Here is a 26,650-nt window from a genome sequence, read left to right on the forward strand (position 1 = left end):
GATGCAGGGCTGGTTCAATATCTGCAAAAAAAATTAACGTGATTCATCACATCAATAAAAGAAAGGACAAGAACCATATGATCCTCTCAATAGATGCAGAGAAAGCATTTGACAAAATACAGCATCCTTTCTTGATAAAGACCCTCAAGAAAGTAGGGATAGAAGGAGCATACCTCGAGATCATAAAAGCCATATATGAACGACTCAACGCTAATATCATCCTCAATGGGGAAAAACTGACAGCTTTCCCCCTAAGGTCAGGAAAAAGACAGGGATGTCCACTCTCACCACTGTTATTCAACATAGTATTGGAAGTCTTAGCCTCTGCAATCAGAAAACACAAAGAAATAAAAGGCATCCAAATCAGCCAGGAGGAGGTCAAACTTTCACTTTTCGCAGATGACATGATACTCTATATGGAAAACCCAAAAGATTCCACCAAAAAACTGCTTCTAGCAGTGAATTCATGAATTCAGCAAAGTTGCAGGATATAAAATCAATGCACAGAAATTGGTTGCATTCCTATACACCAACAATGAAGTGACAGAGAAATCAAGGAATCGATCCCATTTACAGTTGCACAAAAAAACCATAAAATACCTAGGAATAAATCTAACCAAAGAGGTGAAAAATCTATACACTGAAAACTAGAAAGTTTATGAAAGAAACTGAAGAAGACACAAACAAAATGGAAAAAGATTCTATGCTCCTGGATAGGAAGAACAAATATTGTTAAAATGTTGATACTACCCAAAGCAATCTACATATTCAATGAAATGCCTATCAAAATAACACCAGCATTCTTCACAGAGCTAGAACATATAATTCTAAAATTTGTATGGAACCAGAAAAGACCCCGAACAGCCAAAGCAATCTTGAAAAAGAAAACCAAAGCAATCTTGAAAAAGAAAACCAAAGCAGGAGGCATCACAATCCCAGACTTCAGGCTACATTACAAAGCTATAATCAATACAGTATGGTACTGGCACAAGAACAGACACTCAGATCAATGGAACAGAATAGAGAACCCAGAAATGGACCCACAAATGTATGGCCAACTAATCTTTGACAAAGCAGGAAAGAATATCCAATGGAATAAAGACAGTCTCTTCAGCAAGTGGTGCTGGGAAAACTGGACAGCAACATGCAGAAGAATGAACCTGGACCACTTTCTTACACCATACACAAAAATAAACTCAAAATGGATGAAAGACCTCAATGTAAAACAGGAAGCCATCAAAATCCTCGAGGAGAAAGCAGGCAAAAACCTCTTTGATCTTGCCCGCATAACTTCTTACTCAACACGTCTTCCTTCCTTCCCAGAGGCAAGGGAAACAAAAGCAAAAAATGAGCTACTGGGACCTCATCAAGATAAAAAGCTTTTGCACAGCGAAGGAAACAATCAACAAAACTAAAAGGCAACTGACAGAATGGGAAAAGATATTTGCAAATGAGAGCTTATCAAACTCCACACCCAAAAAACAAATAATCCAGTGAAGAAATGGGCAAAAGACATGAATAGACACTTCTCCAAAGAAGACATCCAGATGGTCAACCGACATATGAAAAAATGCTCAACATCACTCATCATCAGGGAAATAAAAATCAAAACCACAATGAGATACCACCTTATACCTGTCAGAATGGCTAACATTAATAACTCAGGCAACAACAGATGTTGGCGAGGATGTGGAGAACGAGGATCTCTTTTGCATTGTTGGTGGCAATGCAAGCTGGTGCAGCCACTCTGGAAAACAGTATGGAGGTTCCTCAAAAAACTAAAAATAGAACTACCCTACGACCCAGCAACTGCACTACTAGGCATTTATCCAAGGGATACAGGTGTGCTGTTTCGAAGGGACACATGCACCCCCATGTTTATAGCAGCACTATCAACAATAGCCAAAGTATGGAAGAGCCCAAATATCCATTGATGGATGAATGGATAAAGAAGATGTATATATATACAATGGAATATTACTCAGCAATCAAAAAGAATGAAATCTTGCCATTTGCAACTATGTGGATGGAACTGGAGGGTATTATGCTAAGTGAAATTAGTCAGAGAAAGAGAAAAATCATATGACTTCACTCATGAGGACTTTAAGAGACAAAACAGATGAATATAAGGGAAGGGAAACAAAAATAATATAAAAACAGGGAGGGGGAAAAACAGAGGAGACTCATAAATATGTAGAACAAACAGGGTTACTGGAGGGGTTGTGGGAGGGGGGATGGGCTAAATGGGTAAGGGTCACTAAGGAACCTACTCCTGAAATCACCGTTGCACTGTATGCTAACTAATTTGGATGTAAATTTAAAAAAATAAAAAATAAAACAAGTTAAAAAAAATAAAATATTCTAACTTAAGAATAACTTGGGGTGCCTGGGTGGCTCAGTCAGTTAAGCATTTGACTTCGGCTCAGGTCATGATCTCATGGTTTGTAAGCTTGAGCCCTTCATCGGGCTCTTTGCTGTAAGCACAGAGCCCAGTTTGGATCCTTGTTCCCCCTGTCTCTCTGCCTCTCCCGACTTGTGCTCTCTCTCTCAATAATAAAGAAACACCAAAAAAAAAAAAAAAAAAAAAAAAAAAAAAGAATATTTAAGACTAACTCCTATTTTTAAAATAGGATCAAAATATCTATGTGGACGTTGTCTACATTTAACATAAGCGTAATCTAGTACTTTCTTTTTCGTCTGAAGGATGGGGCTAATCATTTATGGAGTGCTTCTTGTGTATTGGGTACTGTGCTGGCCTCTTTTATTTCAGTGACTCCTCATCATGAGGTGTGTTAGGAGACTGTTAGACAATTTTGCCTCTCAGACCACTGGGCTTTCTTGACTGTTGCCTTGTGATATTCCTTGGCCACTAGAACAGCATGGTACAGGGAGGTTTGCTTTTTAAATTTTTCTTAAGATAAAGTGTACAGACTTTAACAAAAGAAGAACATGGAATAATATTTTGCAATCTTTGTATCTTTAGCGATTATGAAAACTTTAGTTTGCTTGTCATTTTTCAATATTTCTAGTAGAAACTAGAGGGAGCCTGTCTCTTAGTTCCCCCAATTAGAAAGTAAAGTTTGTGGTTGGATCTTAGCACTGTGCATCATTTCATATTAAAAGAAGGTGCACAAACCTGCCACGGGGGAAGAGGCAACCAAGCCCTAGCCACAGAAATTGACTGTAAGCAAAAAATTTTTTTTTCACTGCAGGGAACAGGGTATTTATGTTTAAACATGTAAAACATTTCAAGGGAGGAAACATTAGCAGTAGAGAGCTGAAGATTCATTGTGAGTGCTTTCTGTTTATTACTTAATGTTATCTTGAATACAAAATCAAAAGGACTTTGTTGAAGAAAAACCTCTCATAGATGTCTGTCTCCTAATAGTTTTTAACTTTCACTCACTACCTTATAAAAAGTAGTAATCATTAACTTAGGACTTGACAAAGAGAATGGACTCTCCAGACTTTGGCCAAAAATTTCCTCCAAACAGAGATTTTCACATATTCGTTTTTCACCTTTTTTTCACACTTGAGAAGCCTCATGTTCAGGAAAGCTAACTTAACTTGTCCAAAGTCCAAGGTTAGGAAAAAGCAGTTGTGTCTGTTTCTTTCTACTAAGACTCACCTGCAACTTCTATTCCTTTGGACACTCAAAAAGCTTAATGTTCACATAAACATTAGAATTGTTATATATAATTCACTGCCTTACTGAGTTTAATTTATGATTTAGCAGGTTGTATTGAAGGACACAGAAAGAAGATTAAATAATTAAAATATGTGTTCCTAGGGATTATAGCTAGTTCCTGTTTATTTTTTACTAGTATTATATAATTGTAGAGATAGAGGATCTAGTATACATATAACCACATCCTTACTAATAAGATGGGATTAAAAGTAGGGGAAATAAATAAAGACTACGATTCATTTTTTTTTTCTATGAAGAAAGCTTATGGATTACCTGCTCTATTACCACATAGCTAAAAGCACCTGGAAATGAATATCTGAAAATAGGCAAACAGTAATGATTGTTGAAATTGCCATCTATAGTGTTGTGGACCCTTTTCGTTACTATCAGGAAAACCAAAGACTTGGCAGGAAGGCACCCCGTGTGTCAGGAAGGCTTGAAGAACTGAGCTTCTCTATGACCTTGAATTAAATTTCAATGAAAGCTAGGGACCATATAGTATTCTTGGCATCAAGACTGACTAGGTAGTTTGAATATTTGCTTGTTTCATTCTAACCGCCAGCATATGAGTGGGTTTCTTTACCTTAGGGAATGAGAAATGAATGAGAAAAAAAATTCACTAAAGATGTAAAGAATGTAAGAAAAATGGAAACATTTTCTGTATCTTCCAGACTAAAAGGTAAAAACACACATATTACAGAATCTCATTTGGCTAAATGTCACCAATATGCAATAGCTAAAATTTAGTGGTAAATAGGAAAAAGCAATTTACCAATAATGTGTGAAAAATAAATCCAGAGGAGAGATTTTATGATTCAGGAAAGGTTATATGTATAGTTGTAAAACACAGATTCTAACAGGAAATACAGCTACAACACACACACACACACACAAAAGCAAAGGAGCAAGATTTGAGTGTACGAGAAAAGAAACTTGGCATATTGTCTGTCTTGCAAAATAATTGTAAACCAGAGTTCTGCTGGAAATGGAATATTTTAATGACCAAACTGGATTGCAAAACATTTACCCTATCCTGTTATTTCTTTCTAAATTAAGATCAGTAGTCCTGTGAACTGTCGAACCCAGATGCTGTTGTTTGCTGACCACCCTTCTTTATCTTCAGTTTAATTTGTAAAGCTGGTTTGGGTCCCTTGGGTGTTTAAAAAACACAAGTCTGAGCTGGTTTCTGGGCCAGACAATGTGAACATTGTGAATTCCTGTGCTTCTGGAACTAGGCTCAGAATATTTTGGAATCATTTTTGGTGGTGGTGACCCTTAAAGCCATCGAATTTAAGTGGTCTGTTGATATTTTCCTTACTACAGCACCATACCTCTGGAATTCCTGAGGAGTTTGGGTTGGGGCCATGGTGAAAAGAAAATATGCCAATCACGAATTCTCCTTCTCTTGTCCTTAAATGGGTTTTTCTTTCTGACAGTTACAGGTAAATGTTTTAAGGGACTTGAAAGATCTCTCTTTCCCATTAGTTAGACATCTTAAGAGTAAGGGACAGACAAAATCAAATTTTACTACTTAAACTGTAATGTTGGTATAGAAAATTTCCCCCAGCAACCCTTTGATCAGATACATACATACACTTTAAAATACTTAACTATTTTGGGGCCCCTGGTGGCTCAGTCAGTTAAGCATCCGACTATTGATTTCGGCTTAGGTCATGATCTCATGGTTCATGAGAGCCTGGAGTTGGGTTCTGTGTGTGTGTGTGGAGCCTGCTTGGGATTCTCTCAATCTCTCTCTCTCTCTCTCTCTCAATCTCTCTCTCTCTCTCTCTCCCTTTGCCTCTCTCCTGCTCTCTAAATAAATAAATAAAATTTAAAAAAATACTTAAAAGTATTTAAAATACTGGGACAAAGATATTTTATTAACCAGTTTTGCATAACACAGGCTGCACAGGTTTTTACTCATTTCATGTGACTGGTAGTTTACATATTTTGATTATAAATGTAGGTAATACAGTGTAACGGGAAACTCACTGGATTGGCCATGTGAAAGCTTAAATTCTTAGTCCCACTAATTTAGAGGTTCTTGGTTTTGTTTTGGTTTTGAGGGGGGGGGGGGTTCTCGTGAAGGCAAACTGGAAGGGGCTGCGGGGGAGAGGGAGATAGAGAATCCCAAGCAGTCTTCATGCTCAGCTTGGAGCCCCATGCAGGGCTGGATTTCACAACTGTGAGATCACGACCTGAGCTGAATTCAAGAGTTAGTCTTTTAATTGACTGAGCCACCCAGGCATCCCTAATTCAGAGTTTTGATTTTTACCTCTTTCGAAGTAGAAGAGTTGGGATTAAGTAAGTGATTTTTAAGGTTCTTTTCAATCCTACCCATTGATGACTCATTCAAATACAAATTTTAGTTCTGAAGGTATTTGAATTTTAATGATTACATTGCTTCTGTATTAGGCTTTCTTAGATAACTGGAGTATGATAGTTGTTGATAAATATGTTACCTCTACATTGTTAATTCCTATGCCATATTTACTTATGGAATGGCTATTATAAGGGACTGCTAAGATCTAGAAACAGAGTGTTAGTGAACTCGATGGTGATATACTGTGCTTGTATTTCTTAACTAATTATTAAGAAGCTACTAATAACTGGATTGAGAGTCAAGAGACTTGATTCTGAGACTTTTGGTACATTATTTAATTTCTCTGAGCATTAGTCTCCTCATGTATAAACTGATACTGTTGGACTAGAAGATGATCGGTGATGTCCTGTGATTCTACACTCCTGGAACACTTGATACCAAAATGTAGATTTAATACATAATATGGCTCAATTATTTCATGAAGAGTGTTGGTCTGAATTTTGGATCTTGAGAACAAGAGGAAAAAAATAATACTTTATGTTTTATAGCACTTTATACTTAATAAAGAACTTTTATATACACTGCCTCCCATGAATTTTGTAAAGTGGGCAAAATCATGGTTATTATATCAGTGAGGGTCCTGGCAGTGAATAGATGGTATGCTCATGTGGAGTAGTTTGAAAATAAGGGAATGAAGACCATTTACCAAGATGTGGGCAGGGTTCAGGGAAACTGCAGGAGCTGGGGTGTTGCTCTGGGCTTTGTCTCAATAGGGAGCTGTTTTCACTCTTAGGCCTGAAGCTGGAGAAGGTGAGGATCTCCTGACAGAAACTGTGTCCTTGGGGAAAGGTAAATTTTGGCGACCTAGTGGCAAGGAATCTAGAGAAATAAATACCCTGTCTCACTCTCCTTCCTCCCAACAATTGCTGGTGACTTCTGTTGTCTAAACTCAACTGGAGGCAGAATGGAAGGGATCCCATCGATGCAATCCTCTGAGAGGGCCTCTGGGGTACAGAGCAGAAAGGGAGGGGTGGGAGTAGGAGGAAGGGCGGGGCACGTGGCAAATAGGTGGCACACTTACTATTGCCACTTTACAGATAATGAAACTGAGGCTTAGAAAGTTAAACAGCAGAAACGAAATCATGAGTTACTTGAAGCACCAGGATGCAAATCTCCTGCTTATAGTCTTCACAGGCTTCTTATTTTGTTAGCATGAAATTAAAATTCTTTACCATGTTTTCCAAGACTCTGTATGATCTGACTTCTGCTTGCCTTTCCGAAGTCATCTTATAATACCATCTCCTATTCTGGGAATACTGGCTGCCTTTCTCTCTCTCAAATAAGTAATATTATTTTCCTATTACTGGGTTTAGCCTCTGCCTAGAGTACTTGTCCCACATGACTTCACACATGGCTAATTCTCACTAGATGAGCTCAAATGTCCCACTTAAAAGAGTCCGATCCTGACCATCCCAACTAAAATGTACTCTTCCAATGGCTTTCTATCTCCCCTTCTGCTTTATTTCCTTTATGGCATTAACTCAGTCTGTATCTTTCCTCACTGATTGGTGGATATGGTGTTTGCCTGACTCCTCCTATTGGAATGTAACTTTTATGGAGGCTGGGGAGCTGTCTTGTTAAGGGAGTATTTCCAACACCTGGTCTGGAACTGGTACCCAATTTTAACATTTTAGTGAATAATCCATTCTATAAGCATTACTCCAAGGGAAGGAGAAAAGAACAAAGGTTACTAATGCTAGACTGCATTTTTGAGGCAAATGACACCGTTTCACCATCCCTACCCTTCACAGCTTCATCAGATTTAAATAGCAATTGCACTTTGGTTTCTTCTCATTCAGAGATTGTAAACATGAGTTTTGATTTGTATTAGGGGTGGGGCTTACTTACAATAAAGATGGTCATGGGTCACCTGAGTGGCTGTGTCGGTTAAGCATCTGACTCTTGAATTTTGGCTCAGGTCATGATCCCAGAGTTATAGGATCAAGCCCCGAGTGGGGCTCTGTACTGATAGTGTGGAGCCTGCTTGGGATTTTCTCTCTCCCTCTCTCTCTCTCTGCTCCTCCCCTGCTTGTGCACCCTCTTTCTTCCTCTCTCTCTCTCAAAATAATTCAATAAACTTAAAAAAAAAGGTGGTCATAAAACTAGGCAGGTATGAAAGCTGTAAGTCTGAGGTTCCATGTGCAGTTCAATTAATTTTGTTTCTAAGACTTAAGGTTTCTTGGAATGTGGAAATAGAAGAGGAAGAAGGAAAATTATGGGAGTGACATAATTTTTTTGGCAGCTTTTATCATAGTTTGTAAACTCCCTATGAAATAATTTTATTATTGTCATTATTTCCCTCTCTCTCATCTATCTATTGATTATCTCTTTCATCTATCTACCTATCATCTATCCTCTCTAATCTACCATCTCTCTATATAATTTATTTATATACATACCAATATTATTTATTTATATACACCCACTCAAAATTTGGGTTAATCCCCTAGGCTTTCAGCATTTGAGCTTTTAAGCTTTCCCTATTGTTATAGTCACTAGCCCTTTTGTGAACTTGTCTTATTATTTCTTTCACTTTCTAATAGCTATCTCTTTGGGAGTAATAGAGGTACATCATCTTGGTAAAGTTTCAAGTACTTCACTTTTCACTAAAGTCAGGAACTATTTCTTGAAAACTATCACAATCAGTTTTTATTATTTTATATTATATTATATTATTATATTATATATATATATATATATTTTGATCTGCACTATGTGATGGGTGATAGAGATTCAACAACAATAGACAAAAACAGGCATGGTCACTGCCCTCAGTTCTATGACAGGAAATCTGGGAATGCTTCCCTAAAGAAGTAAAGTCTGAGTTGAAATCTGAAGGATAAATAAGTGTTAGCTAACTGTGGAGAGGAACACGAGAGCATTTAAGGCAGAGGAAAGAGTATGAATAAAATTCCTATACCAGGATGGAGTGTGGCAATTCTAGGAACTAAGAACAGGCATTTAAAAAAGATCAAGATCTGCCATATGTCATTATGAAAAAGACTGATTTCCATAAGCCAGGCACAAAACTGTATCTCATTATTTTATAGTCACACCTTAAGACATGATTAAAAATTTCTGTCACTAAATCACTGGTATTCTAAATCTCCAATGTCTTCTATTTATTAACACTTTTGACTTTTGGATGAGAGTTAAACACTCACAGAATCTCAAAGGACATAGGATAAAAAATGTTTGCATTAGTATATTTGATAAAGTGATCTGAGAGAGATTCAATTAGTTCTTACCACACATATGAATATATTACAATACCCCCCCCCCCAAATTATGCAAAGGTGTATATAACACAATTGATGATTGGTTCCTGTCCTTCTATGCCAGCCTCTGTTCCTAAATAGGGGAAATAAAGGCTAAAGCTTTATCTTCTGGATGGAGGGTGAGGTGGGATAGAATAATAGTGGATTCTCCAATCTCAGGAAGCCAGGAGATAGTAGGTAAAACTCTATGTCCCCCTATTTTTCTGGCTTCATCTCATCATATTCCTTAACTGCGAGTTTGGATTCCTTGCCACACTGTTTTTAAGTCCCAGCCAGCCCCAAGATCCAGAATCATCCCTACTGATATTTAAACTAGACAAGATAGCAGCCAGCAGGTGGCAACAAAATGAACAACAGGACCCACCTGAGTTGTGCAGCTGGATCCTGACTGGCTGGCTGGGCAGCTTCAGTCAGGCCATTCTATTAGCCTTAGGGTAACACAACTGTGCCTGTTACACAACTGAATTGTTAGGACTCTGAACATGGCGTTATGGAGTCTTCTTCTAGACCAGTTTTGCTGAGAAATTTAGAACTACACCAAATATGACAAAATGAAGTATTAAGTATTGATTTTTAGAAGCTGAAGGACTTGAGATGTGTTAAAAAAAAAAGTTTTATTATTTATTTTGAGAGAGACAGACAGATTGCGAGCAGGGGAGGGGCAGAGAGAGAGGGAGACACAGAATCCAAAGCAGGCTCCAGGCTCTGAGCTGTCAGCACAGAGCCCAACACAGGGCTCAAACCCATGAACTGTGAGATCATGACCTGAGTTGAAGTCGGATGCTTACCCAACTCCACCACCCAGGCGCCCCATGCAAGACTTGAGATATTAAGCAGTGTATGCTTTCCTCATTTCTTCCATGGGACTCAGTTTCCAAGGTCCCCATTTAGACCTTGTGCTTGTGGTCACTGTTCACCTGAGAAGTTCTCTTGTTCTAGGCTTCCTAGAGCTTTAGCAGAGGGTTATGGCGTGATTGAGGAGGTTTAAAGGTGGCAGCATTCTATTAACCCAGTCTTGTCTGTAAAGGCTGGGGTAGGCAGAGATGGTCAGGGAAGTTCTAGGAGGAGAAAGCATTAAATGCGGTGTGGAGTTGTCGCTTGTGGTTTGGGGATGATGGGCAGTAGAGAACCACCGTTCTTCTCCTGAAGATGAATTTGTGCTATTGGGCTGCAAGGAGGACAGCAGAGAAATGACCTGGGTTTGTCTCTATGATGGAGAGAACAAGACGGCCCTATTCCACCCACTCCCTCCTATCCTGTAGTGCACTTGTAAATGTGGAGGAAATCCAGATCTTATGCAAGCCGAGGATTATTATACATTTTTCATTGTCTTTTTGAAAAGGAAACTGACTTAATTTGTGAACAAGCAGGAGTTGAAATTCTGCCTTACCTTGTTCACAGTGGATTCCAGTGGTTCCCAGAGGACAGGAACAGGTATACCCATGAGGCAATGAAACACAAGTTGCTCCTTTGCTACAGTGGTGTGGAGGGTCATGTTCAGGGTCACAGGTGGAAACTGTCTCCGTGCAGAGTTCTCCTTTCCACCCAGGGAGGCAGTCACAGCTGTTGGTTGAGAAAGAAGGCCGCAGGATTTGAGCACTTGAGCAGAGATGGATATGCACTGTGTATCATCCTGATGTTAACTCGGCAATTGTCACTGAGGTTCCAAGATAGAAAAGATTTTGTACATCAAAGCAAGTAATGATTCAAACTACCAGGATCCAAACTGTCAAGAAAGTGAGCTAATGACTGATTATAGGATTACTGGATTCCACATCAAAAATTTTAAAAGGTTCAGCATGTGGATATTGAGAGAGATTTTAGAGAATCATTTCTTTGGACAGAACAGTCCCCTCTCCCTGCCTCACATCACCACCAAGGGAGAGGCAGTGAACACAGTTACTGCCTCCTAACCTTAAGCCTGGAGGAAAGAAATTCAGCTTGATATACATTCCCTCACATTGGTGAACACGTAGATCCAGCTCCTTGGGCTGCAAAAGGTACTTTGAATCCCTCCAGAGGCCAGGCAGATGGCAGTGAATCCCAGGGATGGGTTGTGGCACTCCGACTGAGGATCAGCTTGGGGACATATAAAAGGGATCTTGCCCAGAGGGTATCCTGGTAGCTGAAGAGACCTCAACAGTAAGAGGCAGTCAGTTTATGGCTGGGGCAGAATCTAAGAGGTAAAGGGGACTTCCCATTTTGATGACAGACCTTGTCTGGGTTTAGAGAGTGATATTGGGAAGAACCCAAAAAAAGAGCAAAGGTAGAGATGCCAGATAAAATGTAGGACATATAATTAAGTTGAGATAAACAATGAATAATTTTTCAGTATATCCCATGCAATATTTGAATTTCAGACAAGCAACATTTGAGATATACTAAAAATTATTTGTTGTGTGCCTGGAATTCAAATTTATTTGGGTGTCCTGTGTTCCCCCCCCTTCATATGGCAACCCTACACTAAGGGCACATGATGGAAAGGGTTACTTTACGTCCCTGCCAGGCCCAGGGAGCACTAAACCATCAGACAATGGTGCAAGTCAAGGAAGCCCATTCCAGGATGTGGTGCATGGTGCTGAGTCAGAAATCACTAGACTGGGGAAAGACAGCAGTAACAGATCGTGCCTTCTTTGCAGACCTTCGGTTCATGTGGTAAGCCCTGGCTAGGTTTAGGCCAACAGTTATGAAGAGTGAAGTGTTGTTAGTATTTTGAAGCGGACCCTCTGAACTAATGCATTGAGAGGTATTTGCGAATGAAAGTGTCCATTAGTTAAGTTGGAGCAGAAAATTCAATAGACCTCCCCGTTTTTTTTTTTTTACTTTATTTTTTTAACATTTATTCATTTTTGAAAGGCAGAGAGAGACAGAGCGCGAACAGGGGAGGGGCAGAGAGAGAGGGAGACACAGAAACAGAAGCAGGCTCCAGGCTCCCAGCTATCAGCACAGAGCCCGACATGGGGCTCGAACTCATGGACTGCGAGATCATGACCTGAGCCGAAGTCGGCCACTCAACCGACTGAGCCACCCAGGCGCCCCAAGACCTCCCCAGGTTTTAATCCAGGTCAAAGAAAAGGATGACTCCTTCTAAGCAGGTTTAAAAAGACAGCGAGAAACAAAAGTAAATTTATGAATACATCCATGAGTTCCAGGTCACACTTGTTCTCAGTTTATTACAATGGTTTTTACTTACTGGCAAACTACAGACACAGATGACATGAACAGCACTGCTGGGGTTGTTGACAGCATCACCAATAGTATAATTCTGAGAGTGAGCAAGTCAAGACAAGGCAGGTAGAAAACAGAAGTACCTTCAGTTCCGTTTTTTCTTTAGGCTAGAAAAACCTCACAAATTCTGAGGATAGAGGGCAGCTTCTGTAGTCCCCTCTAGGTAATATGACAATATATGTCAATATCAATACATTATATGCCTCGTGGAGGGGTCAGGAAGGAAAATGAACACTCTTTCTGCAAACATTATTAACAACCTCTATCATTTTATAGAAACAATAGTTAAGAGCTTCATAAAATTGAGATTAAACCAAAGAAGAAAATCAAAATCACCTGTAACCTCTGACCATGGTGAGGCTGACATTTTTTTTTTTAGCACTTGGCAGGTATCTTTCCACTACTTCCTCTAAGAAAATTTTAACATGAAAAATGCTGGGAAAATTGGATATCTACATGTAAAAGAATGAAACTGGATCCCTATTTTAGCCACCTACAAAAACTAACTTGAAATGGATTAAAGAATTATAAAATATAAGACCTGGAACTGTAAAACTCCTAGAAGAAAACAGAGTTTTTAGTTTTCTCTTTCACAAAACTTTATATAAATGAAATGATATTGTATGTATTCTTTAATTACTGCGTTTCACTCAGAATTATGTTTTGGGATTCACTATGTTGATGCATGTAGCTGCTACATTGTCAATACTATATTACCTCATGAGTGAAAGTTCCTATTTTTTGTAGTTGAAATTTCAATGTTTTCTTTTACAGTTTGCGTTTCTTGTGACTTATTTAAGAAAGCTTTCCCTATTCCGAGGTCAGAAAGTTATTATTTTATGTTGTCTCCTCAGACTATTATCATTTTTTTCCTGTTACATGTAAGTCTTAATACATCTGAAATTATTTTTTATGTTTGCTGTGGAGTTAAGAGATCCAATTACAGTTTTCCGTACGGATGACCAATAGTCTGAGCACTCTTCATTGACCAGTTCATCCTTTTCCACTCATGAGCCCTGTCCATGTTACACATAGGTTAGCGAGGTTTGTTTTAACACATTGGGGTCATAGTACGCATATTACTCAACTACTTGAGTTTTTAAAAATTAATACTGTGACCTGATTTTTTAAAATCTGTACATATAGATCCAACTGTTTTTTTTTTAATGTGTTTTTATTTTTAGTTTTTGGGGGGGCGGGGGGTGTAGATACAGAGGATCTGAAGTGGGCTCTGTGCTGACAGCAACAAGCCCGATATGGGACTTGATCTTCTGAACTCTGAGATCATGACCTGAACCAAAGTCAGGCGTCCAACCAACTCAGCCACCCAGGTGCCCTGCTTCTTTCTTTTTAATGGCATATAGTCTTGCATCATGGATGAACCATCCTACCTAGAACCTTATGCACTGTCCTGTGCCTCTTTATCCTGTTTCGTTAGTGTACTTTTCTAACTTTCTGTTAACACTACACTGTCTTAATTTCTCCCTCTTTTTTTTTTTTTAAATGTTTATTTATTTTGAGAGAGACAGAGGCAGAGAGAGAGGAAGACAGAGAATCCCAAGCGGCTGCAGGGCTTGAACTCAAAACCTAGATCATGACCTGAGCTGATACCAAGAGTCGGACGCTTAACTGACTGAGCCACCCAGGCACCCCTAATTTCTCCTTCTTTATAATAGGTCTTCATAACTAGAGTGACAACTTCTGCTATCTTGTTTTTCTGTTTGGGAGTATCTTGGCTATTTTTAGTGCTTTGCTATTTTACACCTTTCCCTTCAAATTAAGGTTCAAGATAGGCAAATTTCCTTGCCTTCTCCTTGTCTAAAATAAGGTTTATTTTTCTTTTGTTCTTACACGGCTGGTGCAGCTCTTTGGAGTCTGAGGCCTGTGAGGAACATGCTATTAGGTGTCTGTAACCTGTGCAGCCCTGAAAGGGTACGTTATACATGCTTCGTGTTTTAGCAGGAACTCAGGGCAAAAGCCAGCTTGATGCTCACTTTCCAGAGTCTTGCTTTCATTTCATTTGGGATATAAAAGATGTGTTGTTTTCACTTCAGGTAATAGTGTTCTGAAAGAATACACTTTATCTTATTCAGATTTCAACATTTCCACTTGGGAAAGTCACTCAAGATGTATAATAGCCCACAGTTCCACAAATAGAACTGCCTATAAATAACCTTTTATTCCATACTCATTAACTTCTCTTCCACAATCTCACATACAATGGTTGAATGTTATTTCACACTGACTTGATAAAATATACTTTATTCTTGTAGTCACTTGTGAGATAGTATGTTTTTCATTTTTCACTGTCTACAAATAACCCTGTGATAAAACTCTTATAGCTAAATCTCTGTGCACATCTATGATCATTTCCTTGGGATAAACTTAAATATCATCATGACTTCTAGGCTTTGGATACATATTCCAACCTGCCCTCCATAGTAACTGTGCTAATTTACATTCCTGTCATCAGTTCATGAGAGTGCTCCTGAAATAATACATGTGTATATAATTGAAAATAAGAAATATTTTACAGGCTCCTTGTTTATTATTGACCCAGTAATTATTTATTAAAATAAAGTGACTTTGGGGCGCCTGGGTGGCGCAGTCGGTTGGGTGTCCGACTTCAGCCAGGTCACGATCTCGCGGTCCGTGGGTTCGAGCCCCGCGTCGGGCTCTGGGCTGATGGCTCAGAGCCTGGAGCCTGTTTCCGATTCTGTGTCTCCCTCTCTCTCTGACCCTCCCCCATTCATGCTCTATCTCTCTCTGTCCCAAAAATAAATAAACGTTGAAAAAAAAAATAAAATAAAATAAGGTGACTTAATGTTTGCCTATACATATTTACCAAGAACATATTCATTTCAAACTCCTATATTTTCCTGCATTTTTGGCAGTCTAATCACATTTATGCTTCACCCAAATTCATGTTATCAACTTAAAAAAATATTTTTGGGGGCATCTGGGTGGCTCAGTCAGTTGAAAATCCAGCACTTGATTTCAGCTCAGGTCATGATCTCACGGTTGTGGGACAAAGCCTGCTTGATTCTCTCTCTCTCTCTCTCTCTTTCTCTCTCTCCCCCTTTCTCCCTTTCCCTCTCCCGCTCCCCACCACTCTATTTTTTATTAATTTTTTTAAATGTTTATTGATTTTTCAGAGAGACAGAGACAGAATGCAAGCGGGTTAGGGGCAGAGAAAGAGGGAGACACAGAATCCGAAGCAGGCTCCAGGCTCCGGGCTGTCAGCACAGAGCCTGACAGGGGGCTCAAACCCATGAACTGTGAGATCATGACCTGAGCCCAAGTCTGACGTTCAACCGACTGAGCCACCCAGGTGCCCCTCCCCACCACTCTTGAGTACCTGCGTATCTGCTCTCTCTTTCTCTCTCTAAAAAACAAAAAAACACAACTTTTTTTTAGTACTTACTATGTGTATAAGACTAGTCATAAAGGATGGGCAGAAGATGTATAAGGAGCGAGCTGTGGCCCAGGTAGAGGCGAGGTGTGCTAGAGTAAGAACCACGCGCTGCGTTCGCTGAGAACCAAGTGAGTGGCAGAGAGAAGTGCTGCCAGAACCCAGAAACCAGCGTGGGGAATAACTCAGGGAACAAAAGGAACGTCAGCACCCATGTTCACCAATGACTGTTAGACTCTGGTGTTGGGAGGAACTGAAAACAAAAATTCTTGTCTATTTGGAACTTACAGGTAGAGGCTTAGGCACATACACAAAATAACAAAAAACTGAGCACACAAAAACTTCTGAGGATATTGCCATTTCATTAAGTAGGGTATTTAGCTGAGTCCTGATGAAAGAAAACATACACAATTATTGTATCTAAGTTAACATTTGTGCAAAAGAAAAAAAGTTTGAGAAGTTGCATAAGGTTCTCCAAAATGAAGGAAAACAAAATACAGGATTAATCTGCTACAAATTTACATAATGATCATAAAGATTTTTAGTTACCGTTTGAAGAGCTCCAAGAGCATAAAATATGGAAAGACTTTTCTACAAAAATAGACGTCTTCTGGCTCACAGTCCTCTCCTGCCACCTTTATGGGGATGCTCCCCCTCAACCCCTGACAGTTGGTGGCCTGAGCTTGGATGCCTTATGCGCGTGGGCACCATCCATTTGCAACCGTCTAAATGCACCTATTCACCTTCAGGTTTGAAATGACTTCAGGTTTTGAAATGACAGGTTTGAAATGACTGGTTCTGATACATGTTTCAAGTGGTGTTTTATATAATGAAGTTTAGAATTCGGGAGTTTAGAGTATGTGTACAGCCGTTCTGGCACAAACTGCCTTTTCACCTGCTTCCTGACATAGATAGGCATGATATGCACTATATGCCCTTTTGGCTGTTTTCCTATAAATGTTATTTTTAAAAATAAATTTCCTTTTCTCCTCCTGTTCAAATCGACAGATTTCCTATTTAATAGATTCTAAAACAAAAAAACCCAAGCCCAAAATATATTGTATTACCAATTTCATAAAAGAAACAAAGCTGTAAGAATTTTTATATAAAAAGAAAACTCTAAACACACACACACACACACACACACAAAACCAAAACTCTAATATCATTACTTTTTTATGATGACTGCGCCATCTAGTGGGTCATTTTTATCAACGTAAAAAAGAGCTAAACAAAATTGATCTCATTGCCTTATAGACACACATGACAATGGTAAAATATTTTTATATTAAATATAGCTTAAATCATATCAAGCATAATATAATACAGATGTTATAAACTTATTTGAAAAATAAATCTTAACTAAAATAAATGCTCATATGCTTCCTCTCAGAATTGTTAGGTCTGAAGCAATTAGGTATATGTTTAAAGATTAAAAATATTACATTCAAGTACCATATACTATTTTCTTACATTATATATATATTTTTAAAAATTTGTATTTATTTATTTTTGAGAGAGAGAGAGAGAGAGGTAGGAAGACAGAGAATCCCAAGCAGTCTCTGTGCTGTCAGTGCAGAGCTTGATGTGGGGCTCGAATTCACGAACTGTGAGATCATGACCTAAGCTGAAATCAAGAGTGAGATGCTTAACAAACCGAGCCACCCAGGTGCCCCTTTCTTACATTGTATCTTAAGAACATTTCCATCATAATGATTTTGTGCAAGATCAGATTTTTCTTCTCGTTCCTTTTTTTGGCTTCTTTAGCACACTGTGAAAGGTAGATAATAAAAAGTCTCAAATTTTTATTCATTATTCTCTACTTTGGATGACAATATTTTTTTAAGCCTTGAAGTTAATTCATTATAATTTTTTTCTTTTAACCACATATTTACTACTTTTCCTTGAGGAAAAGTAGATTTTGGACAGGTATGTGTGTGAGATGGGGTGTCCATAGAGTGGAAAAAGGAGAGCAACACCAAAGAGAGGTAGATATTCATTCATTTAAAGAATATTTGTTACTATTATTTTTACAAGCTAAGTGTCTGCCATAGTGCTTAGTACTGAGCATTCCACAGCACAGAAGGCCCCATTCTTGGCCACAAGGACTTACTTGCTCTTTCTGGGAGGATCAGATTAGTGAGCAGACAATTTAAATACAATGTGACAGGTGCTAAAATGAGTACTATGGGAACCCATGGGAAGGACACCTAAGCAATTTTAGTGAGTTCAGGGAAGCTTCTGAGGTAAGATTTGCCTACATGAATGAGTGTATGGAGAAGGACAGGCAGTAGAAGCTTAGGCTGGAAAAGGGTTAGAATTCAAGGGCTTTGAATAACAGGCTGAGGTAGTTCAACTTTTAAGTGACAGACATGGGGAAGGACATGACTGATGAGGCATATTTTAGGAATATTAATTTGGTATGTATAGGATGACCCCTTGTGTAACAACCAACTCTCTAGTGATGTAAGTTTAACCTTAGTGGGATCTTACTATATTTTTGCCCCTAGAATGGGGGTTGGCAAACTTTGGCAGTATAGTTTGCTTTGTGGCCATGTAGACTCTGTTGCAACATCTCAACTCTGCCAACTGTTGAAAATAGCCACAGACAATTCACAAAAGAATGGACATGGCTGTATCTCAATAAAACTTTATTGGGATAACCAGGTGATGGATCAGATTTGGCCCATAGGCCATAGTTTGTGACCCCTGCACTAGATAATTGCATGGGGGCAGAGATCAGCTCTGTTTTGCTCTGTTATCATCCCAGGGCCTAAGCCAGTTCCTGGCATATAGTAATTTTCATCGAGTGTCTGAGGAATAAATCAATAAGTCATGGCTGGGGAACAAAGAAGTGGATGGATGCAAAGAGACCTGGACAGGGAAATGGCTTTGAGGATGGAGAGGTGGAAGCAGATATGACAAACATCTGATAAATGTTGGCTTGAAAGATGAAAGATAGGGTCACCTGGGTGGCTCAGTCAGTTAAGCGTCCGATTCTTGGTTTCTGCTCAGGTCATAATCTCATGGTTCAGGAGTCTGAGCCCCACATTGACTCTGTGCTGACAGTGTGGAGCCTGCTTGGGATTCTCTCTCTCTCCCCATCTCTCTCTGCCCCTCCCCATTCACTATCTCTCTCTCTCAAAAAAAAAAAAAAAAAGATTTAAACAAAACAAAATAAAATTTAAAAAAACAATGAAAGATAATAGTAATGGCAAACATTTTCTGGGGCCTTCCGTATGCCAGGCACTCTTCTTGGCACTTTAATAATGTAAAAAAAATTTTTTTTAAATGTTTATTTTTGGGAGAGAGAGAGAGAGAGCACGAGCGAGCATGAGTGGGGGAGGGGCAGAGAGAGAGGGAGACATAGAACTCAATGCAAGCTCCAGGATCTGAGCTGTCATCACAGAGCCTAATGTGGGGCTCGAACTCACAAACTGTGAGATCATGACTTCAGCCAGAGTCGGACGCTTAACCAACTGAGCCACCCAGGTGCCCCTCTTATTAGCACTTTAAATGTATTAATTCAATTAATCCTCCTTGTGACCCTATTAGGAGGATACTATTATCCTCCTCATTTTGCAGAGGAGGAACTTGAGGAACAGAGAAGTTAAGCAAATTGAATGGCTGAGTAATGGGTGAGGAAGTCCATACATTTAAGTGCCGTTCTATGTCTCTCAAACTATGGAAATCTTTGGGGTTTCAAAAGAAAATGACTGAAAGAATATGGTGCCATTATTGGGAATAGAGACATCTGGAGAATGTAGTTTAACAGCAAAATATAAAAATCTTCTTTTAGCTCTCCGGAGTTGGAAGTGACAGCAGGTGATAAAAAGGCTTTTTCCCTTTAAGTATCTAGTGACATGGCTCTTGAACTTGATGAGATGTGAGGACATAGGACAGATTTGTGAATTAAGTAGAACAGCAAATGGCTGAAGCATTTACTATATGATAGCTAAGAATATTCAAAAGATACTGAAGAATCATTGATATTATACATAGAACTGTTTTCTTATCTTAAGTCCATTCCAAAAATGTTAGCTATCCTCAGTTGTTAATACCTAAAGAACAGTTTGTGGGCTCCTTTGTCTCTAAACATGGAGGAATGATAACGCAGAAGAAAGTGTTAGGCACTTTGGAAATATGAGTAACAGCTGGTCACGGTGGCAATCAAGAGTTGAGTACTGGAGTATTTTACTAATACAGTTAATTATTTTACATCTGTGCATTTAGGATGAAACTGATTTAAATTTCTAAATTGCAGATGAACTGGGCTTTAATGCTAATGTCATAGCTTAGAAACATCTATGGATTAATTTTTTCTTGTTACAACAGATATTCAACATGAAGAATTTCATTTTCTTGTAATTAGGCAATTCTGAGACTTCTGAAGTTTAAGGTGAACATTGACATATAAAAGTTAAACTGGAAATGAGATAATGGAAGATTTAGTATTCTTTGTTTGAATATCACTTAAACATCATTCACTTTCTTACTAAATATTCACCAAAGGACTAGTATGATGTCCCACTCCACATCGTTACCAGGGTACACACAGAATACACAGCAGAAAACACAGTTTTGCCTCCTATATTATATTTTATTTATAACAAATTATTTGTATGAAATATAGATATGTAAAATATAGTATTCAAAGGTTATTAGGGCCTCACTGTAGTTCCAGGAACCATTTTAAGTATTTCATAGGTAGGAACTTACTTAACACCCATAACTAACCCTACGAGGTAAATGCAATTACTAGTTTTCAGTGTGCACTTGAAAAACAGAGACTTAGAGAAATATAACCGCTGCTTAACCTACTTTTTCAGTTTATCACATAGATTCTTACTGTTTTGCATACGAGAGATTCTTTTTTCTATATTAAGGCTAATGAGGGCAAATTATTAGAAACAACATTATGAGAGGAGAACAGAAAGGAAAAATTCTTGGAGGGGGGTGGTGCCTGGCTGGCTCAGCTGGTGAAACATGTGACTCTTGATCTTGGGGTTGTGAGTTTGATCCCCACATTGGATGTAGAGATTACTAAAAATAAAATCTTAAAAAAAAGAAAAAGTTCTTGGAGCAAATTTAGCTTGAGCTGGGTATGTAAGAAAATTATGGTTACAGATTTGTGGGTTTTATGTGCATGAGCAAAATCACAGACATAGTACCTAGAATGAAATCTATGTAATGTGATAATAAACTCATATTAAAAGTGGGATTAATGCATGTTATTTAGCAATAGATGGTCACATAGACTAAAGGACTCCACTTCTGTATACACAAAGTATTTCTCTGCAATTTGAAGGGAAAGAGAAACATACCTGAATCTCCTCCTTAGGCCATCTGTTGTGCTCAATGGTTTCATTCATGTCAGTTTGCTTTTCTTTATGACTTACTTCCATTTCAGTAATAAGCTGGGAGAATAAGGTAAGTGTGATATGATGGATATCACTTTACCTGCCAAAATTTACTGGATGTCAAATGACATGCACAAAATTTGAGGCTTTGAAAAATATGCAAATAAGCACTAAAACAAATAGACCTTACTGTATAGTGGAATGTGATGGCATGTTAAGACCAAATATGCTTATAAGGAAGGGTCGTTACAAGCACTCCACCTGCTGAATTTCCCCATGGCTTTCCTTTCTTTTTAAAAGCTTTTCTTAACATTTATTTATTTTTGAGAGATAGCAAGAGACAGAGCACAAGCGTGAGAGGGGCAGAGAGAGAGGGAGACACAGAATCTGAAGCAGGCTCTAGGCTCTGAGCTGTCAGCACAGAGCCTGATGTGGGGCTCGAACCCACGAACTGTGAGATCATGACCTGAGCTGAAGTTGATGCTTTAACTGACTGAGCCACCCAGGCGCTTCCTTTCTTTGCTGGTGAGATCACTCAACAAACTCTTTGATGACATCTCACAGAGTGTAGAAGGATGAGATGAAATTACCTTTACACACTAGTAAAAGTACTGGTCGTTTTCTGTGAGCCTCAGTTCTAATGTTTCTGTTGTCCAAGTGTAAGGACCTAAACATTATTTTATGTTAGCAGTTGGACTCAATTCCTCTTAGCGAGAGAACTGTCTTTGGGAAACTATTTACATGAGTTTGGAGTGGACGGTGGATCATAGCTGCAGTCATGGGAGCATGAGGCTGGACTACCACAGGAAGATAGGCAGACTGCTCTGCCTGGGGCCAGAAGGGAAATTTGGTTTGTTCTAACCTAGGCAATCAGTTAGAGCAAAATGAAGCAATGACAAGCAGATGAAGAGTAAGTATTGTGGAGTGGCCATATCTTTTTTCTGCAGTGATGGGATGACCAAAACATAAGTTGGAAGTTGTTTAGGTGACCATAATATAAACATTTCCCTTCAATCATTGCATGTATCCCCTTTCTCTGCACAAGTATAAACAGTCTGATCTATCTCAAAGTGTGAATGGTTTTGTTAATTTAGTAGAAATCAAATAAGCTGTCACTTTTAGGCATACATTGTACAGAGTAGACTCTGCATGGGTGGAAGTGAGACATACGCAATCATCCTGGAATCTGCATTAATCTTGGAAAGATCTTTGGGCTTTCACGGTTTATGTAGATCTCAAGGCTCTGGTAGAAAGCAACTGACATCTGAGTTACACAAAAACCAGGAGAGAAAAGGTATTTCTCTTAAAGCACAGTAATTGGGAAGCTTGCTAAAATCTACACTGAATTCTTACTTCTGTTATTTTCTTGCTACTTAAATGATAAAGGAACAGAAAGTATGAACTTCTTTTAGAATTTACATCCTTCAAGTATGTTTTCCATAGGTGGCATCAAATAGTGGATTTGTGTAGTTTTGGTAGCTAAGAACTGAAGGCGGAGAAAGACTGGAATAAAATATCCCCACCTTTTAGAATGCAAACTGGTGCAGCCACTCTGGAAAATGGTGTGGAGGTTCCTCAAAAAAATTAACAATAGATCTACCCTATGACCCAACAATAGCACTGCTAGGAATTTACCCAAGGGATACAGGAGTGCTGATGCATAGGGGCATTGTACCCCAATGTTTATAGGAGCACTTTCAACAATAGCCAAATTATGGAAAGAGCCTAAATGTCATCAACTGATGGATGGATGAAGAAGTTGTGGTTTATGTATACAATGGAATACTACTTGGCAATGAGAAAGAATGAAATGTGGCCTTTTGTAGCAACGTGGATGGAACTGGAGAGTGTTATGCTAAGTGAAATAAGTCATACAGAGAAAGACAGTTACCAAATGTTTTCACTCTTATGTGGATCCTGAGAAACTTAACAGAAGACCATGTGGGAGGGGAAGGGGGAAAAAAAAGGTTGGGGGGCGGGAAGGTAAACCATAAGAGACTCTTAAAAACTGAGAATAAACTGAGGGTTGATGGGGGGGGTGGGAGGGAGGGGAAAGTGGGTGATGGGTATTGAGGAGGGCACCTGTTGGGATGAGCACTGGATGTTGTATGGAAACCAATTTGACAATAAATTTCATATTAAAAAAAAATCCCCACCTTTTAAAAGTAGTTATCTGTAACTGGTGGAATCAAGAGTATATTCTTATTTTATACTTTATGAATTTTACAAATTAGACAAAGTATATATTATATGTACTATTGTTTTTTAATTCAAGCATACACAAAAGTAGGAAAAAAGTATTAATAAACATCCTTCTAGCTTAGCTTCAAGTGATCAGTTTTTGGCTCTTTAGTTTCATTTGCTTCTTTGTCTACTATTTTTCTTTTTTTGGCCCCAAATTTTTTTTAATGTTTATTTATTTTGAGAGAGAGCGAGCGAGAGACAGCATACATGAGTCGGGGAGGGACAGAGAGAGAGGGAGAGAGAGAATCCCAAGCAGGCTCCACACTCAGCATGGAGCCGGACTTGGGGCTTGATCTCAAGACCATGAGATCATGACCTGAGCTGAAATCAAGAGTCAGACACTTAACCCACTGAGCTGCCCAGGTGTCCTGGCCAAAATGTTTTGAAGCAAATCCCATTTAGCTGTAAATACTTCAGTATATATCACTAATAGATAAGAAACTTAAGAAAAAACACAACCAAATACTAGTATCATACCCAACAAAAATAACATTAATTCCTTATGATCATCTAATTTTCATGTTTAGTTAATTATGTTTGTCTCAAAAACATTTCTTTGCTGTTTCTTTTTTTTTTTTTTTTTTGACAGTTCATCAGGATCCAAGCAAGTCCCACAAATGCATCTGCATAGAATGTATCTTAAGGCTTGTTACCTAGATAAAAATTGTCCCTCTGCATTTCTTTCCATCCATATGATTTTTGTTATTTGTCCAGCAGAATTTGCCATATTCTGGATTTGGCCATTTATATCCTTATAATGTCATTTAACTTTCTTTCCTCTATTGCCTTTATTTCTCATAGTCTTGTAGATATAGAGGCTTGATTAGATTCATGTTCAGGTTTTTTAATACTTTAGAGATGGTATTGTGTAGTTGCAATGACATCGGATCAGGAGGCATATACTGTTTGCTCTACATTTAATTGTGACAGGCCAGTTGGTTCAAGTGGCATTAGTTAAGTGGATTAGCTTGATCCAACCATTGTATAGTTTTCTGTCAAGATTTCACTAAATGATTCAAACAGCCATTATTTCTGGGGTGGTTACAAAATGGTGATATTTCTAATTTCTATTATTCATTCTGCACTTAAATTAGTTCAGTTTGGTAAGAACTACTTCTCATCAATTATCTGGCTAGTTAATATTATTTAGTATTAGTTTTCTATTGTTGCATAATAAATTACCCCAGACCTTATAGGCTTAAGACAATAATAGCCATTTTATTATTATTATTATTATTATTATTATTATTATTATATTATTATTATGGACTCATAATAGGCTACTCTGTTTTCAGGCTTGCCAGCTGCAAATTTGTTCCCTACACAACTGCCAGGGGGACTATATAAAATAGAATCTGGCCGTTATTACAACTGCTCAGTGGGCAGAATCATTTAATCCTTAAATTTCACAATTTAAGGAAGGCAGAAGTGCCAATGACTCTTTATCTAACTTTGAAGTCACAAGCTGTCATTTCCAGAATTACTTATTATTTATACAAGTCAGCCCTACTCAGTGTGGGAGGGGACTGCAGAAGGATGTGTTCAGGAGGGCCACCTGGAGGCCGGCTACTATACTCAAAAATAGACTTTTACAGAAAAGGAAGGTTGAACCTATCTATCTTTCCCCTTTGTCGAATTTCAGAATAATGAGTGGTACACTAGCAATCTCCATAGGTGCCAAATTTATTTTTCTTTTTAATCCCTTGGTAGAATGTATCTATGGAGTACCCTCACAACTATGTGTATTTTATATATCGGTATGTTAAAATCCATTATTCTCTAGGATTCTGAAACTGTCCCATCTTTGGCCAGTGGGAGTCTCTTTAAGTTGGCTTCTGTCTTCTTTTAAAAGGACCGTAGTAGTCTTTGACCACTCTCCTGCTCTCAGGTACAAAAAGACATCCAGGATCATATCATACATTTCCTACCCCAGAGTTGAATGTACAATTATACATTTATTTTTATTTTTTTTAGTTCTTTGAAGTTTGGGTTTATTTTTTGTGAAAAACAGCATTTGGAGCTAACACTTTTGGTACTAGAGTTTTCATTGCTACTGAGTTATGTTGTTTCTAGATTTCTTTGGTGGACACAGCTAGGAAATAAGAACTTTAGAAAGAGAAAAATTAAGTCATGAATTCATGTTATTTCTAGTTCAAATAAAAAATGAGAAGATTTTTACTTCTTTGATTTTATGTATCTCTTTTATCTTATGCTGAATATCTTGGTTCCTAATGAGAAATATTAACATAATTACTCATTTGGTTTAGATCCATCTGTTCATTCATCCATCCATCAAGTTACGTAGCTATTTTCATTTGTAGTTACAAAATGATACTAATGCCACCACTAAGATATAACCCACTTTATGGTCAGTTTTAAAGTTAATTGCATTAAATCTCTCCTAGGTTATGCCACCAACTTGAAACACAGTTAGATTCATTTATTTCTTTATTTTCTTTCAATGCTTAAGAATTACTCCTTTTCTTTTTTTATTTTTCCAGGTGAAACATTTACTTAGCTCCAAATAAAAACTATGAAGCAAACTATATTTTTCAAAGTCTGGCTTCCATCCCCGTGACTTCTCCTTGTTCTCTTCCTCATGCTACAGGTAACCATTTATAATTTTTTTTTTCCGTAATCTTCCTCTGTTTTTTTTTTTTTTTACTCAGAAAAATATGAGCAGGTGTATATGTGTATTATATATACCTGTATGTATGTATTTATATCTATTTATCTATATCTATCATTCCCTTTTCTTACATACTTCTTTATCTTACTGTTTTTCACTTAATACATCCTGAGGATCACTTCACAGCAACACAGCAATATATAAAGATTTCTATAGCTGTGTCCTCCATTGTATGAATGTTCTCTAGCTTTACCAATCAGATACCTAGTGATAAACGTCTTGTGCTTGAACAAATAGAGTTTGCTCTGGTAAACAACAGTGTCTGTTTTTCTACAGCCTCACCATTAGATTAGACAATTTTTGGAGCGCTTGGGTGGCTCAGTTGGTTAACTGTCCGACTTCAGCTCATGTCATGATCTCACGGTTCA

General features: G+C 38.2%; 1 protein-coding gene across 2 annotated transcripts in view; it reads right to left on the reverse strand.

Moving 5' to 3' along the window:
* The window catches only part of LOC123608563 (protein eyes shut homolog), a 363,718-nt gene that overhangs the window by 29,257 nt on the left and 307,811 nt on the right, over positions 1–26,650 (reverse strand). For both annotated transcript variants that reach the window (XM_045498669.1, XM_045498668.1), the window contains one exon: positions 10,740–10,912. In XM_045498669.1, the coding sequence (XP_045354625.1) occupies positions 10,740–10,912 (173 nt within the window). The remainder of the gene's footprint in view (positions 1–10,739; positions 10,913–26,650) is intronic.

The sequence above is a fragment of the Leopardus geoffroyi genome, chromosome B2 (assembly GCF_018350155.1).
Source record: "Leopardus geoffroyi isolate Oge1 chromosome B2, O.geoffroyi_Oge1_pat1.0, whole genome shotgun sequence".
Lineage (NCBI taxonomy): Eukaryota > Metazoa > Chordata > Mammalia > Carnivora > Felidae > Leopardus > Leopardus geoffroyi.